Below are 18,591 nucleotides of genomic sequence, written 5' to 3'. Positions count from 1 at the left end.
TAGATAGTACAAAGCACAGTGAAATACATTTTATACCTGCATGTTTATTGACACATCTGCATTTTTAAAAAGCAGATGTGTCAATAAACTGCAGTAACGCAGTGGTACTTAAGCCCAGTTAAAGGCTTAGGGGTGAGCAGATGGATAGACTTAGATAGACTTTAATGATCCAGAAGGGAAATCAAAATAAAATTAAAAGAATATATTCAAAGTTCAAATTAAGGCTTGTATGCAACAATGTTGTACAATAAAGAATGTATTCAGCATTTCAAGCTTTAAGATAGATAGATAGATAGATAGATAGATAGATAGATAGATAGATAGATAGATAGATAGATAGATAGATGTTTTTTTCATCCCAGACTGGGAAATACGAGTAATTTCTTTCTCCTTCGGGCCCTGGTGGTCATGGCCCCAAGGAGCCGTGGTGGGTGTCCCTTTTCATTTCTGAAAGGTGGCAACCCTAATAACAACTCAGTTAACGTATCCATTTTTTTCTTGCGTGTGGAGGGGGGTTAATTTACATTTATTGTTATTCATATATTATTAAAGTGTAACATACACTGTTTTTTGCACTACTTTACAGCTGATGAAACATGAATTACTGATGTGTGGGATCAATAAAGCTATTGTACTAAACTAAGAAGTTTTAATACATTGTTTTTGGTACCTGTTTCCCATTAACTTTAGTGTGAACGTATGTGTGTGTGTGAATTAAATAAGCTGAGGCTTTAACGTAAAATTCACCGTTAAAATGTGCTTTAAAATCCCATTTGTATTATTACTTCACAGCACAGTTGTGCCTCCTCCAATATGGCGGACGCGGAGTTACGTCACATCAGCGGGCCAACCCCAGTGAACGAGGCGTGTGGAGGACACAGTCAGAAGGGTTTTAACTTCAGGAGGAGCCACACAATTGATAAAAGTTACCAAAAGAAGCCCTGGCGGTGTGAGTTTATCCGTAGAAGTTACCTGTGGACCGCTGGTTTACCCCCCCGGACAGTACATTTATTGGTTCCGGGTGTATCGTCTGTTTCGACCGGGCTGATTATACGGACGAACGAAGATAATCTAAACATTCCTGAAGTGTCGAGCTGGCAAAGGTAACGACTTGTTGGCTAGTCCATTCATTATCAGTCTGTTGTGTCGGGTTTAAGAGAAGAGAAGAGGAGGTAAACCGGCTCACATACAACCATGTTAATGTTTAATGCGATCGTAGAAACAGTGACTCTGTTCATGTGAATTCACTGGGAGGTTTGTGGTATAAAGGGCTCATTTTTCATCCGTGCTGGACGTGGCTGAGCTCGGATAAAAGGCTCTTTTATATCCTGTGCCAGGCTGTAACGGTGCCACTGGAAACTATTACAGGTGAAGACTTGAAAAAAGAAGAGGAAGGACCGGTTTTATGTCAATGAAATAAGTCATCATATCACTATTTGGCACAATTTCCACTTTATTCACACACTTACTACGTTTATACTTCTCTTCTTGTGTGTGTGTACATACACACATATATATATATTTATGGTTCATAACTTATTTTTCCCCCCACTTGATTTTATTCATATTTGCTGAATATTGCAAACATTTAAGATCTGTTTTAACTTATGACTTCTTTAAACTGGCGTATAGTTGGTGTATTTATTTCTACATTTATACAGATACATGTTCACATTAAACTTTTGATTATTTCATCCATATTATTTTATTACTAAGGTGATGCGTTTGAGTTGCTTTGACCAGAACTTAAATCATCATCTCCATCCGAGAAGCTGGAATCAGAAAATGTTGAGTTATTAAAATGTTTTCTGATCGTTCTTAGATCGGTAGTTGATTAATCATCTTATTTTTTTTTAAGCCCTGGGTGCATGGGGTGAACCATGCTCATTAACTGGATTGGGAATAAAACGGAGATTGTAATGCATGGGAAATAATATATATATATTTTTCTGTAGAAGATAAAACATATAAAGCAGGATCAGGTTTAGATTTACCATCGAGGTCATTCTGGGCCTCTGGTTTTGACTTCTCAGTTGGGAAGATTTGCTCCATTTCTCTTCTTTCTTCTTCTTTCTCTTTCTTAAACTTTTGAGTCCTTTGCACTTTTTTTGAATTGCTTTTGAGCAAATTAGGTCATTGAAGGATCCTCTGATAAACTGTGAGCCTTTCCACTGTATTCTGGCTTTGGCAGACTATTAAATGAGGGCGGCGGTAGTTATTACTAGGCCCTGAAATATGTACTAACTCATGAATGGGTTTCATTTAGAGTTTTTTCTTAGAAGTCTTCTTTCTAGTTTATTAGGTAAAAAATGAATGTTTGCTCTAAATCTTTATATTGATGTTATGGTGGTCAATATTAGTTTATCATACAGACGATCGTACAGTCTTATTACGGCTTTCCTCACCCTGTTTCAGCATAAACTGATTTAGTCTTATATTAGAATTTGTTCCTATTTTTTTTCAGAAGTGGTTAATTTGTCTTCCCTCCACATGTTTTCCAGATGTTTCAGATAAAGAGGATCTGCTGTATTGGTGCTGGGTACGTAGGAGGCCCAACATGCAGCGTGATCGCCCAGATGTGTCCAGAGATCACGGTGACAGTTGTGGACGTCAATGAGTCCCGCATCAAAGCGTGGAACTCAGACACTCTGCCTATTTACGAGGTAACGTGTTAGACTGTTATTATTATCTACACAGTAACACAACTATACAACAGCAATAACCACATGCATACACTGTGTTTGTTTGGGTTAAACATTAATGAGGTGGAGTAGGTGATAGTTCAAGAAATTCATTTTTTAAATGTCTTTACAAAAAACGTTGGAATCAGTCCGTACACGTATCCAGGCAACAGTCAAACCAGTGTTTTTCTAAAGTTTCACTCCCTGCTCATGGGTAAAATGAAACACTAATTACTTCCAGACTGTAGCGCAACTCGTCCACGTCAAACCCCCGACCAAAAGGCGTTACCTCACAATGACTATGTTGGTGACTGCACATTTTGTGCGTCTGTGCTGCGTTTCACTGACACATCGTCCAACTTCCCCCCGTTTCAGCCAGGACTCAAGGAGGTGGTCGAGTCATGCCGCGGGAGGAATCTGTTTTTTTCTACAGACATCGACTCGGCCATCAGGGAAGCCGACCTCGTCTTCATCTCTGTGAGTCCATCGGTTCCTGCTGCGCATATTTATTTATTTATTTTTTTCCAGCTAACTGAATGATTATCTCACACGCGGTTTTACCCGTCCGCCCCTCAGGTGAACACCCCGACCAAGACGTACGGGATGGGGAAGGGTCGCGCGGCCGACCTGAAGTTCATCGAGGCGTGCGCCCGGCGGATCGTGGAGGTGTCCGACGGCTACAAGATTGTCACAGAGAAGAGCACCGTCCCAGTCCGAGCCGCTGAGAGCATCAGGCGGATATTTGACGCCAACACCAAACCCAGCCTCAACCTCCACGTGCGTACACCGTCGCGCATGTACGACTGTCTGATGTCTCCCGTTTTACTAAAATCGTGCTGCTGCTGCTGCTGCTTCAGGTCCTGTCCAACCCGGAGTTCCTCGCAGAAGGAACGGCGGTGAGGGACCTGAAGGAGCCGGACCGCGTCCTGATCGGTGGAGACGAGACGGCGGAAGGTCAAAGGGCGATCAGAGCGCTGTGCGCCGTGTATGAACACTGGGTCCCCAAGACGCGGATCATCACCACCAACACGTGGTCGTCTGAACTGTCCAAGCTGGTGAGTTGAAGGCTGTGAAGAAATGACTCGGTCACGGCCTCGGTTCCACATAAAAGAAACACCCAAGTAAAAAGATAAAATAAAATAAGTAGTATCAAGTAAAATAAAATAGAAAACAGTGTAATCAAGATATATAAAGAATTAGCATCGTTTTTAGAAGACATTTAATTGGTGAGTTCATCAGACGTAAGATTGAACACCCCAGAAATATTTAGATTGTTCATTAATTATTTCACCTGTAAGTTATTTTCTTGGTTGCTCCATTAGAGTTGTACATAAAGCACCAGAAAAAACAACTTATTTTACAGCCCAGGGCGATGTCTTCACGTGTCTCTTTTGCAAAGAACACAATCCAGAACTCAAACACAAACATACATTTTTACAGTAAAGAAGATAATTCTCACATGAAAACTTTTGGCATTTTCCTAAATTGAATGATTCGTCAAAATACGTACCTAGTAATGTTATATATATGTATATCTGAGCTCCTCTGTATTTTGTAGTTGTACAGTGTTGAACGTTAACATTGTGTGTGTGTGTGTGTGTGTGAACAGGCAGCCAATGCGTTCCTGGCGCAGCGCATCAGCAGCATCAACAGCATCAGCGCTCTGTGCGAGGCCACCGGGGCCGACGTGGAGGAGGTTGCCAAGGCGATCGGCATGGACCAGAGAATAGGCAGCAAGTTCCTCAAAGCCAGCGTGGGTAAGAGACGAGCCCAGAGGACGTTTACGCTTCGCTCACTGGGTGAAAGCGGATGAATGTCTGACTTTCGGTTCTCTGACGTCCAGGCTTCGGCGGGAGCTGCTTTCAGAAGGACGTGCTGAACCTGGTGTATCTGTGTGAAGCCCTCAACCTTCCTGAGGTGGCTTCTTACTGGCAGCAGGTGAGGACTCCACGTCATAGTCGCCTGTGGTTTTTAACATTTTTTTCTTTTTTGTCTGTATTTATTCCGATGCCTGTTTTCTCATTTTCTCAGGTGATAGACATGAATGAGTACCAGAGGCGGCGGTTCGCCTGCAGGATCATCGACTGTCTCTTCAACACCGTTACTGGCAAAAAGATAGCTCTGCTGGGCTTCTCCTTCAAGAAAGACACCGGTGACACCAGGTCAGTCTCCTTCTTTTACAAGTCCTTCCAAACAGACTTGAAATTTTAATTAATTTAGGCCAAAAGTTCAGACATAAAAGTTAGTTTCATTGGTTTACTTTGCATGAAAATAAACATGATTATTATATGAAGAGCAGCTTATCAGAAGACATTTTTACTATAATTATCAGGTACTTGAGTTTTTCTTTCCTCAAAGTAACCTCCTCTGGCATATACGAGGCATTCGTTCCACAAGGGATATTTGTTTTTTTTTTACTTTTGCATTGAAGTTGTGACTCTTGCAAATCTTCTTAATCCTAAAACTAAACACTTCTTTTGTTTTGCTGACATTTATTCAGCAATATACTCCTAACGTTAATGTACGCCTAAAGGTAGATTGAGGAAAATGGTTCATATCAATAAAAGCAAAGTCTGATCATTTAGCAGTAAATACATCCCAGAATACATAGAGCTCACAGCTGTTTTTATTAAAGGGATTGTGAACAGAGACTTGAAGTCGGCCTGTATTCTGTCTGACATTGTTGAAATCAGTAACGGCAGCGCTCAAACCGCTGAGAGTAAACTCTGTACACAGAAAACTTGCCGAGTCACTGCTTATCACGCTTGACCCCGCTGAGCACCTGCCAACCTGACGTGGAGACGATCGTTAACCCCTGTTCAGAGTTGATGCACATTTAGCGTTTGTGTGTGTGTGTGTGTTTCACAACACCAGGGAGTCGTCCAGCATCTACATTTCCAAGTATCTGATGGACGAAGGAGCCAAGTTGTTCATCTACGACCCCAAAGTTCTCAAAGAGCAAATCATTCATGACCTCTCCCAGCCGCACATCTCGGAGGACAACCCGGAGAGAGGTAAATCTAAACACCTTCAGAGGAGACTCGCTTTCACGTAGCTTAGCGTGAGCTCCGCCCGTTAACTTTACAGATTAAACACATGAGATGTGAGGCTCAGATAAAGGAGCGGTAGCTGGCAGGTACACGGTGTTACCTTCGCACAGCGCTCGTGTCGAGCCAACTGGCTGCTGGCTCCAGCTCTGCCCACGTAAAAGATAAAAACTAGTTGAAAAAAAAATTCCCTCACGTCTTCTTCATCCTGTTCATATCGAAATGTTTAATTCCCCTTTTAGTTTGTGTGCTATTGTGAATCGGATTTAGAAGCTGGAAACTCGAAACAACGCAAAAAAGCTTGAGGTACACGGTTAAGAAGTGTGTAACTCTATTAGTTAACCACTTTATGTGTGATATTACACTATTGCCTCCAGTTTTTTTAATCTTTTAAAGCATTAGTGTTCACAAAATCTTAAAATTCACCCTACGAGTTCTTCATTCTGACTCACACCTCATCCTGAATGTGAGTTTCTCTTGATTCCAGTGTTTTTCTTGTTTGTTTTTTTTTGTTTAGTTTCTGAGCTGGTGACCGTGACGTCGGACCCCTACGAAGCTTGTCAGAGCGCACACGCGTTGGTCATCTGCACCGAGTGGGACATGTTTAAGGTCACAATCCCACATCTTAGCTTCTAGAAAATCAACTCGGCCCTTAAAGGAATGAATGAACAAACACATAAATGCTTTTTTTTTTTTTTTTAACACGGCTACAGGAGCTGGATTACGAGAAGATTTACAAGAAGATGCTGAAGCCGGCCTTTATATTCGATGGTCGCAGGGTGCTGGATCACCTTCACCCTCACCTCCAGAGCATCGGCTTCCAGGTGAGCAGACACACACAAAACAAAACAAAAACAAAACAAAATGAATGTTTTAAAACGGGGCAAATGAGACGAGCGAGTTCTGTCTCTGCAGATCGAGACCATCGGGAAAAAAGTGACGGCAACGAGAATCCCCTACACCCCGGCTGCTGTTTGTCCTCGCATCACTGCCAGCGAACCTCCCATCAAGAAAGCAAAAGTCTAAACTTCTTCTCCCCCAAACACACACACACATAAAACACATTCCTCCCTCCACCTTATTATTTTCATTCTGTCCAAGCCGTCGGATTAAAAAGGGGAACACAGCGCGACTAATTGCTGTCCTGCAGTGTGTTGGATGAGGGGTAGAGGTTAGCGGAGTCAAAGCCTGAGCAACTGTGAATAACTCTTTGGATGAATCCGGATGAAAAAATCCGGATGAAAACAAAAAAAAACAACAAATCCGTTCCAGATATTCAAGTGTTTCATTCATAGCATTTCAGAAACTCTGCCTGTTACTGTACTCATTTCAGAAGAACACTATACGCCAGTGTCTTAAAGTATTACCTTTACAATCAGGTAGTGTTTTTTTTTAATTGCAAAATTTTATACTATTTTTTTATAAATGATCGTACCGTGTGTTAAATCAGTAATGTCTTCTGTATCCGTGGCTGTTTACTTCAAACGGCCAATGCAATAAAGTGAAACATCTGTCTTTTAACTTGTGACTGGTTGGTGATTTTTGTGGAGGAGGTGGGAAAAAAATGATACAACCAAATGTGAACTGAAGACTTTTAATTCTTTAAATACAAATATACATTTTTAGGTGTTTTGTTGAACTGTGCGCAAAGGAAACATTTACAAGTTACACAGAGGCGTCTAAAATAAAGGAGCCTACGTACAGTAAAGCTCATGTGTGTCTGGACTGAAGCACATTGAGCTGTTTGTCAAAACAAATTCGTTGTTTTGTGATGATAATTCCTAAACCCATTATTTCATTTTGGATGTGAATACCCTTAAATTAAATTACATTCATTATACAAAGCATGTTCTGGTAAAAGGCTAAAACAACCTGTGTGCACACTGCAAAAAAAAAAAGGAATTTAAAGGAAGCAAAAAATCCTCGTATCAAAGAAACACATCTTAAATTTTGTTCAGAGACTAGAACTTTGTGCGTATTTTAAGAATTTTTGTCAAGCTGAACCCATTGGTAGATTTTTTTTTCTTTTTTCTTAAGATGATTTGATTGAATATAAGAATATTTTGCTTCTTTCTGGTAAACGCTGTTTCTGCAGCGCAAATGCTGAAAATACATTTTGGGCTTTTTAACATAAAACATTTAAATTATTATTTTGTTTTATTATCTTTATTATCTTCAGACCGTCCCTGGTCCTGACACAGCAGAGGTCAAAGCGCTCATTAACGGAGCTGTTAAAGATCAGTAGCTTTTACCTGAAGTGAGGAGACACCTCAGGGGTGAAAACCTGTCCCTGCTCAGGACGGGATTATGTGGTTTACATACCCGGAGGCCTCTAACTGCTCCGTCCTCTCTTTGATAAATAGAGGACACGTGTATTAATGTCATTTCTCCAATAACACTGCCTTCCTTTTTAAACTTGACATTGTGTGGAAAGTGTTTCCTGTGCTGCGTCTCGAATCAACACAGAGCGATGAGGTTAGATAACGTGTGTTTTGTCACAGTGTCTCGTTGCAGGTCAGGAAGCGTCTCATCCTTCCACAGGCGCTTCCTCTTTTCTCTGTTTCAGTAGATTCTTTAGAAAGAACTCCCCTGTAAAGAAAAGCAACAACAACAATTAAAAAGGAAACACTCTGATATTTAGTTTTTAAAGACGTGGTTTAATTAACTACAATAATTCCTTCCAGAGAAAACCCAAGATCTCAGCCTTTAATCTCCACTTTCCTCCGTGCGAGTTTCAAAATAAAATGCACCAAAACATGAACAGTAATTACTTTGTTTACATTCTCTAATGTATTAGTTTTTTTTTTATTAAATGATGTCTTCTTAACAGAGACACATTGGTTAATTTGTTGTCATCAACTTTATTGTAATTATCATGTTATAAAGGATATGTGATAATTACATGATTCATAATATAGACAGTGTTTTTTTATTATTATTATTTAATTTTATTTATTGTTACTTGTGTTTTGGCGCAGTATAACAGATTTAACTGGACGTTAATCAAATTCTTAATTTTTTTTTTTATTTAAAAGATAACATAGCGACATCTTTTTGCAGAAACAAAGTCTTCATTATTATTATTATTATAATTACCATCAAGTATTTCTCATCCAAGTCCCTTTAAAACATTCACCATCAAGTTTCCTTAAAGATATTTGTGTTGAATGTAGAAATGTAATTTCTATATCCTATGTAATTTCTCCTTTCAGAAATTCTTCTGCAGATTATTATCTATTAAATGTCAAATTACTGAACATATGAACCGTTACTGAAGGAACAGACTGTATTTCTCACCTGCTTTGTATGAGGATCGCACCAGTGGCCCACTGGCTGTGTACACAAAACCCATCTCGTTCCCCACTTTCTCCCAGTGGGCGAACCTCTCCGGAGTGACGTATTCCTCCACCTAAACACAAACCCACATATTTGTATTTGTATTTGACCCGTCTCTGCTGAAACAAGGATCAAACAGTGTTTTCTGACCTTCAGGTGGCGTTTTGTGGGCTGCATGTATTGTCCGAGCGTCAGACAGTCGACTCCCGCCTCCCGCAGCTCTGCAACGACATCACAACACGGTCAGAAAAACTGTGGAGGCACAACTGAGTCTGCGTGCGAGCGACGAGTGTACACACCGGTCAGAGTGTCCACTATCTGTTGGTCGGTCTCCCCCAGTCCCAGCATGATGGACGTCTTGGTGAGGACGGTGGGGTTGACCTTTTTAGCGTGTCTCAGGACGCTCAGGGACTGGTCGATGTTTGCTCTGGGGTCACGGACGTGTCTGAAAATAGTTAAAGATCCAGAAAAATACATCATCTACTGCAGTTTATCTAGTACTGCTGCGTCTACCAGGCGCCATCTGCTGGTCAGGAGGTATAACTGTCCTTCACTGTGGCTGTCGGTCAGTTTTAAAGGATAAACTCTTTGCTTTTAAACCAGGGCTCTGTTTTACGTCGTTCTCTGGGTCTAAATGATCAACAGCGACAAAGTTTGTCCCACAGTGTCAATAACAGTTCTTTAATTCCTTCAATCCTGGTGACACTTTAGAGCAGGGGTGTCAAACTCTTGTTAGTTCAGGGGCCACGTACAGAACATTATGAAATTTAAGGGGGCCAGACCTTCAAATAATGACAACTTCAAATGTTTCCCTTTGTTTTAGCACAAAGAAGTACATCAAAGTGTTTACATTTAATGAACTGCACTATTACAAAATCTTTTATGAACAACCAGATGTTTCTTAAGAAAAAGAAGTGCAATTTCTGTATGTCTCAATGTTGTGTTATGTCCACAGCTCTTACTAAAATTGTGTGAAACGCAGGAAAAGTAGTTACTTTTATTGGAAAATTTTGCAGTTAATGTCTTCAATGTAATTTTTGCACTTTGCAAAGTCATCCCGCGGGCGAGATTGGACCCTCTGGCGGGCCGCTTTTGGCCCGCGGGCTGCATGTTTGACACCTGTGCTTTAGAGCCTCTAAACAACTGTCACCATCTCACACAATCAGATTATTTTGAGTGGCTGAGAACGTTGTGGATTAAAGATTAAGAAATGTCAAATGCTGAAAACAGAAAACAGAACGAGACCCAGGTGATGCTTCGTACAATGAGTTGTCCTGTCGTGCTTTTCAGACAAATGCTCCATTGACTGAACTGTTTCTGGTTGTGTTGTTCTCGCTCCTTGTTAATCGCTTAAAATCGAAATAATTTGGTTTAAACAAAAATACCAAAATTATCCTTTAAACAAGTACAGTATGACACAGAATATTTTGTGTTGCCTGATTATAGTTGTCTAAAGTGTCCATCTGTGAACACAAGCTAGAAACTTTAAACAGCTTGACACAACACGCGTTTCAGTGCTCTTGTGTGTCATTGTACACATATTTTCAGACTGTGCAGGTATTAGCTTCTAATCTCTGAGGATTTTATCTTCACTTATATTATGGCGGTAAACCAGAGAGGTAAAATGTTAAGTCTTTTTACCTTTGCAGCTCACGCACCGTCTCCACGTTGTGGGCGTAAACGTCTAAGCCTGACAGGGCGATCTTCTCTACCGCCGCCAGGTCGCCGCGGAAATCAGGGGTCAGACATTCAACCAGGATCTGAGAGTTTCTAAATGAAGATGACGAAAGCTCCTTTTTTTTATTACACTATAACACTGTGACACTGGTGGATCTGAGGAACTCAAGATGGATGAGAGATTATTACCTTTCCTTCAGGTTAGAAACGGTCTTAGCGAAGTGTGCTGCTCCTCCATCGGCAATATCTGCAAGAAAGTAAAAAAAAAAAAAAAATGTAGAAAACTCTTCTGCACTGTAGAAGACTGAGCTGAGGTCAGAAGCTGTTACCGTCTCTGTCGACTGAGGTGAGAACCACGTAGTCCAGCCCCCAGGCGGCGATGGCCTTGGCCGTGTTGTACGGCTCGTCCGGGTCCAGAGGAGGCGGCCGACGGGCCGTCTTCACGGAGCAGAACCTGCACCCACGGGTGCACGTGTCTCCCATCAGCTACACACACAAAGTGAGACGTCTCTTTATCCTGCTGCCTAAATAATCTTTGCAAATATATGTCCAAACTGCACAACAGCACCACCGTGTGTTAAGGATTTACCATGATGGTGGCTGTGGCTGTGGCGTACTCTCCTCCTCCCCAACACTCCCCGATGTTTGGACACCTGGCCTCTTCGCACACCTGAGGAAACACACAAAGACACAGGGTAACACAGGTAATCAGCTGAGACCCTCCAGTCAAATAATGTCATATGTTTGTGTTACATCTAAACCTCCTCAGCTGATGAAGTGTAACTCACCGTGTGCAGGTTGAGGTCTCTCAGTGTGTTCTTCAGCTTGTTGAAGTTCTTTCCGATGGGGATCTCGGTCTTCAGCCACGGAGGAAGACGGAGTCTGGAACGAGAGCAGAGCCGGTCACTGATGTGTAACAGTGGTCTCATCTCCATGTTGGCGTGGACGACTTGGAGAAAGTCTTTTATTTGCTGTATGTTACTACACATGCTCACTAAGTTTTCTACAGTGAATAAGGGCTCATATTCATTCCATTCATTCCATGAATCTCCTATGTCTAGTTATACATATTCTTGTTTATATCACATAAGCTACATGTGTACTTTATCTGAGTGGAATTTATCTGCTGCCCTCTTTTATTCACCACCTCCCTCTATTTTCTCTGGTCAAGGAGATGGGTTATTTCTATTAAAGAGGAGTTGCTCATTGCCACTGTCGCTTTACTGGTGGTTCTGTAAAAAGTACTTTGGACTCTATTTTATGATATGTACATAAAACTAGAACTTTTAATGGAAATTCAATCGAGAGACGAAATTAATAGACGGTAAAAAAATTTGACTTAAAGAAAACGCACATACGTCCGATCAATGAACTATGCTTGAATGTAATTGCTGATCGCCATCATACCCTCCTGAGACCCTGCATCCTCATATGGGGACATTAAGTTTTAGGTTTTATTGCAGCTTATTCTGCTTCATATAAACCCGTTGTCCTCGTTAGTGGACACTTTAGTCTGACATCTAGTGGGAGCAAAGGGACAATATACTAGTCGGTAAAAACATGATCGCGGATTCATTCTGCAGACGATCACAGGACAAAAGTGGACAAATCATCAAATTCTACAGTTAAAATGTATTTATTTATGCTTATTAATATTTCTAGTTTGATATGACACGTAAATTTAACAACTTTTATCAATAGCAACGAGCTACAACCTCGCTAATTAGCAAGTACTCGTTTGAGGACGTTGGGACTTCATTGTTGGCAATTCTGTTTTTTTCTCAGCCATGTACAGGTATTAAAATAAAGAGTTTTATATTTTGTCACACACTGTAATATAAATAATGAAATAAACACATTGTCCACATATGAGGACATTGTTTTTTGTTTGTTTTTTCAAAAACTACTACTTCTGACTACTACTTGATGCTTAGTTTTTATGCTTCTTAGGTCCTTACTGATCTCAAATACCTTGAAGAAATTAAAAATGAATACCAAACAAAGGTTCAGGTCTGAGGAGATTATAGTTAGAAATAAATATATGCAATGTAAATGTGTCTATCAGCTCTGTTATTATTCTACTATTGCAAATAGTTGCTGCTGTAACTTCTGTTCTTCAATCTGTGCTTTATCTTTATTGCAGAGTCTGAGGTCTGACTATAGCACCAGATTTTCCTTATTCTTATCATTTTCTAAGATATCAGACAAAACCTCATGAGACTGGACTGATCTGTATAAATGTCAAGACTCTGAGAGTCAGTTTCTGTCGTGTCAGAAACAAAATGACAACTTGTTGTTGTTGTTTTAACCTGGAGACTGTAAGAAGTGCAAGATGTTGGAGGATCTGCAGAGGTGTTGTCTGACGTGACCTTTGAACCCTCTGATACCACAATGGACTCACTCATCTTCTTTTAACCTTCAGCTGGGCTGAAAAAATAGACACTTTCTGTCTACAACTGCAGCATCTCTCCTGCCTTAACCCTGATTTCCCGTACCTCTCTCCCTTCTGCCTCTTCAGGTTTCCTTTATATTCCGCCCAATTGCTTTTCTCCGACAGCTCCCCTGAAATGAAGTCCTGCAGGTCGGGTCCATCGTGGCTGAGAAGCTCCTTCTTCCGGTCACTCCGGTCCGGGGAGGACTTGGCTACAGATGCGAAGCTGCTGCTATAAACCTGCAGAGAAAGCAGCGACGGGTTAGTCCAGATGCCACCGCAGCAGATCACTTATCCGGGAGAGTCCTAAAACATCCAGTCAGTGGCCCCACACCTCAGATACACTAATCATATTACAACGCAGGCGGTGGTTACTTAAGGGCCCGTGGTCACGGCTTTAGAAACCGACGCCTGCTGTTCGTTGCGTAAAGCGTCAAAATGTTTTAGTTTGGAGGGAGACACTCACATGTGGGAAGCTCCTCGGACTCAGCCACAGATGGTTTGTGGAGAAACGACCCGCTACGCAGCAACTTTGTTTGAGCAACGCCATGACATTTGCTGCTAGCAGGCGGCTGTCATTGGCAACACAACTCGGAGAGCGGCTACTTTGGTCTGATGGTGCATTCATGGGGCAACGGTTGAGTCTTGAAAATAGGGTAATACCATGTTTTGTCAATTTAAGGGTAAATTTAAATTGGTAAGTTAAAAAGACAGTCAACAACGACAGATATTTTTTATTCAGCATTCAGCTATTAGCGCCTAATGAAGTTAAAATATAATCTGGAGCTACAGACTGAACAACACTTAAAGATAGATAGCAATATATGATAACCAAATGAGTAGGGCATAAACTCAAACGCATACATTTTAACCGGTGAAATAAGATACTGTGTAAAATTGCCCAATTATTGTGTTTGCAGAAACACAGGTGATCTTGTTCTCTAATTTGACAGGGACGCTTTTTTTTTACAGTTGCATTCTGTAGTGTCAGTTTGTACTATATTACGTGAACGCAACATATGATGAAATTTAGCTCTAATTCAACGGTCTCATTTGAAAACTTTATTTCTTTTTTTTTTTAAAAAAAAAAGAAAAGAAAAGAAAAGCATACTTTGACGTAAAAGTTACCTGTCATATTTTTAATCTGTCGACGACACCTAAATAATTATTGATGATCCTGATCGTCAATAAGTTCTTCGATTGTCTCGTAATGTCTACCGTCGTGTCACGTACGTGGTCTACTTGTGCGTCGTGACGTCCTTCCTTCCTCCTTTCCTCTGCTACCGGCGAGGTGAGGATAGCTGGAAATTTTGTTTCTTAGGTTTCATCTAACTCCATCTAGGTCGATTAAACACATTTTAGGCTCAATTTTGAACATCAAGACGCGCACATAGCTGTATTTCACAGTATGAGCTGTATTTTTTACCTTAACTTTGATGTTTTGGGAGGAATATGTTAATAGTTTTGTCACATATTGGTTGTCAGTCTAAGGCCTGACGTTGTGTTCACGCTTAAGGACCGTAGCGGGTTGAACAATAATATATATTTTTTAAATGTTGTGCTAGTTTGGTTTTAAGTGTTTAAGCTCACTATCTTGTTAAATAATGACAACTGTTAAGAAATGGACAGTAAGGACACCGGTCCTTGTAGAAAGTAGCTGTGTGCTAGCATCAGTGCTAACTCTAGCTAACGCAATACAGTGTGGATGCATTCATGGTCCCATGGTCCAGTATTACACCGGTGTGATTGTAGTCAGAAAAGTTTATGAACAAGACAAAATATTGTCATTTAGCTGCCCTCACTAACTATAGTCCAATTCTATCACTGCACATCATAACCTGCCAACTTAACTTTAGCCTGAACTTGACGAAGTTGTCATTTTTTATAAGTTCGCAAATAGTTCAGAGAGTGAAACACGCATTTTTGTGTCTTTGCAGAATGAAGACCATTCTCAGCAGTCAGACTGTTGACCTGCCCTCCAACGGTAAGAAACCAGCGGGTGGCTGCAGATTGACTTTTTATGTATTTATCTGTGTTTTTGTGGCTTCTTGACCCATGTTTTTGTCCTTTTTGTCGTTTTCAGTGGAGGTGTGGTTGAAGGGCCGAACAGTGATTGTTAAGGGGCCCCGTGGCAAGCTCACCAGGGAGTTCAACCACATCAACCTGGAGCTCAGCCTGCTCGGCAAGAAACAGAAGAAGGTGAGGAAAACGTGTCGTAGAACGATAAACACTTTAAAGTACTTGAGGATTACAGTGATGTTACCACAGTGAGCTTTAGTTAGGATATTGTGATGTGTACATGATGCATTTAGTGAAGCTGTTAGATACAGCGTCAGGTTGGATTTGCTCAGTCACAGTCACAGATGGTTAGAGGTCGACATGTGGAGGGTTTCTCCTTTTTTTCATGTTAAACACAGTATTATAAAAGCCTAACAAACAAGGATGACACGTTCATACGTGACTGTATGTCTGTGATTTTTGTGAAGAGGCTCGTTGACACTTAAGACAACGTTTATTTATTGGTAGTTGTATAATTGTTAGTAATGATTCGTTGAAAGTGATCAGTCTGTCGTCGTCCTCAGCTTCGTGTGGAAAAATGGTGGGGAAACAGGAAGGAGCTTGCCACAGTCCGCACCATCTGCAGCCACGTCCAGAACATGATCAAGGGCGTCACTTTGGTGAGTTTAATATTTTAACAGTAGCTGAGTGAGTGTGCGTACTGTAACGAGCTCTGTGCCCCCGGCCTCTACTGTGCTGGGGTTAGTTGATTTCCTCAATGGTCGACTGCCGCCTATTGTTGGGGGCTTTTTGTTTGCTTTGTCGGTCCAGCTCGGTGCCTCACACACGTCTCTCTCCGTCTGCAGGGTTTCAGATACAAAATGCGATCTGTGTACGCCCATTTCCCCATTAACGTAGTCATCCAGGAGAGCGGTACCCTGGTGGAGATCAGGAACTTCCTGGGAGAGAAGTACATCCGCCGCGTCCGAATGAGGCCTGGTGAGTTCGACACACACTGATGATAACTTGTTTTTCTCCAATTAAAAACTGAGAAGAAAATACACATGACATGGATCAGGTTTGTTGAAATTTCTGTCTTCTATCAACCTGTTGAAGTGGGTTATTTACACATATTTCTCCTCTCGTTTTCAGGTGTGAATTGTGCCGTCTCCGCTGCCCAGAAGGACGAGCTGGTCCTGGAGGGTAACGACATCGAGCTGGTGTCAAACTCAGGTATGTGTGTCCCTAGTTTCTCTACATGACTCAACAGAACAGAAGCCCTGGTCAGATCCTGAGCCTGTACTTGACCCGTAACATCTCGGGATAACTTGGATTTTGCAGATTGTTAATCATAAAAGATCAGTAATGAAATAATTTGACTCTACCTTGAAGGGTTTAACGTGCTCCTCTTCCATCAAACAGACTGAACTAATGTACTGGAGGAGGTGGATAAGTCTGGTAGAGGCTGAAACCACTCGTACAATCACTTGACCAGTCTCTACAGCAGTTCTGTCAAATCCTGTTTTCATACGTGGTCCTCTCCCTCTTCTGTTGTTGAGCAAAACATAGATTATCCCCCTTTTAAGTAGCTGACGCTTTGTCACATGATAGGAGAGTAATTGTTTTCCTCATATATAGAGTAATAGAATATATACATATAACACTTAAGTACCTCTGTCAAAGTATCAACTGTGTCTGTCAATTGTTACTACACTTATGATGTATATTAGTGTGTGTGTATATATATCATCCAGCAGCATTTAGGAGCTAATTTACTCGTCCCTGTGAGGACTCGATGTTTACGTGTCTGTTTTCAGAATGGGACAAAGTAGTTTGATCGTGTCACCACGTTGCTGTTCATGTGCCTTAAAATTAATTATAACCTTTTTATGAATGGTGCCTTTTTATTCTGGATCATAATGAACAACAACACCATCGCTGCATCTGTGTTAAGTTTGATCTAGTTTGTCATTTCATGTAGATTTCGTCCACTTTTCAGGTTACAGCTAAAACGTGAATGTATTTTAAATGTTTTACTCAATGGAGCCATGAAACAAAGCGGTCATCCAGTATTTACTGACACATCTTTTCTCCACCTTACCTGTAATTATTGTTTGCTCTCCCTGTGTGATGTGTTGTGTTGCTCATCACCCCCAACGTCTGTGTTGCAGCCGCTCTGATCCAGCAGGCCACCACTGTCAAAAATAAGGATATCAGAAAGTTCTTGGACGGCATTTACGTGTCCGAGAAGGGAACAGTAGTGGAAGCGGAGCAGTAAACGTTACACCTGCACATGTAGAGGTTAGCTTGAGCCGTCGACGCCGCCTCCGTGTCCTACAGGGGGAGACCTCTGTTTTCTTTCTCTGCATGTTCTTCACGTCTTTACCGTTTTCCTTTTTAATTGCTTTTTCTGCTTCAGGTTGTTGGCTCTAAATTATTGTATGTGTAGGAGCTCTGCAGTATGAATGAAACACTGACACTAAAACGTTTAGCTTCTTTAAAACCCTCCTATTGTGTTTGATAAAATCTGATCGATTTTCAAGTTTTCTCTCAAGAAAATGCAGGTTGATTTCATCCGTTTCTTATAAAATTCAAAGACTTTCGATGATTTTGTTAAAGTTTGTGTGGTTTATTCAACCTGTGTACTGATTTGGCTAAAATGAACACAATAGTAGGGTCAAATTGTTTTCAGCTACACGGACTGAAGTATTAAAATAATTAGATGAAATGAACTATTGCCCAGTTTTGCTTGTTTAGTGACTGAAGGTGTTTTTGGTTCAAATATCTGCTTCACCCCAGCTTGCATGTCCAAACTTCTACAGCTTCTTCTTCAACACTCCTCTCTATCGATGCTCCTGTCTTTCAGGCCTCTGATAACTGAGCATGTCACAATAATATAACATCGTCCTAAAACTTTGCTCTTCTGTTTGTTTCCAGCGGCTTTGATCCAGCAGGCCACCACAGTCAGGAAGAAAGACATCAGGAAGTTCCTCGATGGCATCTATGTCAGCGAGAAGACCACTGTGGTGGAGCAAGATGCCGAGTAAATGATCACATTATGTCCTGTTATGACCAATAAATTACCATCTTTTCCAGTTCACCTGGTCTCTGTTTTCCTTTCTCATGCGTCGCTGCAGGTCAGAAAATAAAATACAGGTCACATTTTTATTGATGGGGAGTTTAGAACAAATAAAACCATGAAAAGAGTTGATTAAAAGTTTAATATGTGGTCAAAAAAAAACATCAATCCTGTGGCTAATAAAATGTGTTTAAGGTTTAATTCAGTTTTGTTCTTTATTTGACTGTATAGCAACTGAAAAAATGGAAATATTTATACTGAGTAAAAAGTTATCAGACTTGTGGAAGTATGTTTCAGTCTATTATTACCAGGAAATGGATGATTGCACAGTGAGAACACTAT

The 18,591-nt window shown here is 40.9% G+C and overlaps 3 protein-coding genes across 4 annotated transcripts; 2 read left to right on the top strand and 1 right to left on the bottom strand.

Moving 5' to 3' along the window:
• Positions 1-860: 860 nt before the first annotated feature.
• Positions 861-7,249, top strand: ugdh (UDP-glucose 6-dehydrogenase). 2 transcript variants are annotated; one of them, XM_047577358.1, is made up of 12 exons: positions 861-1,103; positions 2,502-2,663; positions 3,057-3,158; positions 3,258-3,458; positions 3,539-3,736; positions 4,291-4,438; positions 4,525-4,619; positions 4,713-4,843; positions 5,556-5,695; positions 6,246-6,337; positions 6,442-6,552; positions 6,644-7,249. In XM_047577358.1, the coding sequence occupies exons 2-12, from the start codon at positions 2,502-2,504 to the stop codon at positions 6,752-6,754; spliced, it is 1,491 nt and encodes a 496-aa protein (XP_047433314.1). In that variant the 5' UTR covers positions 861-1,103; the 3' UTR covers positions 6,755-7,249. The 2 variants fall into 2 exon arrangements, with proteins under 2 accessions (XP_047433314.1, XP_047433315.1); XM_047577359.1 differs by lacking the exon at positions 861-1,103 and adding an exon at positions 1,158-1,368.
• A 59-nt stretch (positions 7,250-7,308) lies between these two features.
• lias (lipoic acid synthetase) lies at positions 7,309-13,822 on the bottom strand. Its single transcript, XM_047577360.1, has 11 exons — positions 13,639-13,822; positions 13,237-13,412; positions 11,530-11,623; positions 11,331-11,411; positions 11,071-11,227; positions 10,931-10,988; positions 10,706-10,834; positions 9,364-9,509; positions 9,215-9,285; positions 9,026-9,137; positions 7,309-8,317 (listed from the first exon to the last, which is right to left on the bottom strand). Exons 1-11 carry the CDS (start codon positions 13,798-13,800, stop codon positions 8,256-8,258), a joined length of 1,248 nt encoding a protein of 415 aa, XP_047433316.1. The 5' UTR covers positions 13,801-13,822; the 3' UTR covers positions 7,309-8,255.
• A 617-nt stretch (positions 13,823-14,439) lies between these two features.
• On the top strand, positions 14,440-18,270 carry rpl9 (ribosomal protein L9). Its single transcript, XM_047577364.1, has 8 exons — positions 14,440-14,463; positions 15,110-15,156; positions 15,256-15,371; positions 15,755-15,850; positions 16,037-16,169; positions 16,323-16,403; positions 17,342-17,471; positions 18,108-18,270. The coding sequence occupies exons 2-7, from the start codon at positions 15,111-15,113 to the stop codon at positions 17,446-17,448; spliced, it is 579 nt and encodes a 192-aa protein (XP_047433320.1). The 5' UTR covers positions 14,440-14,463; position 15,110; the 3' UTR covers positions 17,449-17,471; positions 18,108-18,270.
• Positions 18,271-18,591: the final 321 nt, after the last annotated feature.

This window comes from Mugil cephalus, chromosome 2 (genome assembly GCF_022458985.1).
Source record: "Mugil cephalus isolate CIBA_MC_2020 chromosome 2, CIBA_Mcephalus_1.1, whole genome shotgun sequence".
Taxonomy (NCBI): domain Eukaryota; kingdom Metazoa; phylum Chordata; class Actinopteri; order Mugiliformes; family Mugilidae; genus Mugil; species Mugil cephalus.
Note: the sequence above shows the minus strand (reverse complement) of the source record. Positions and strands in the feature narration are given on the sequence as shown.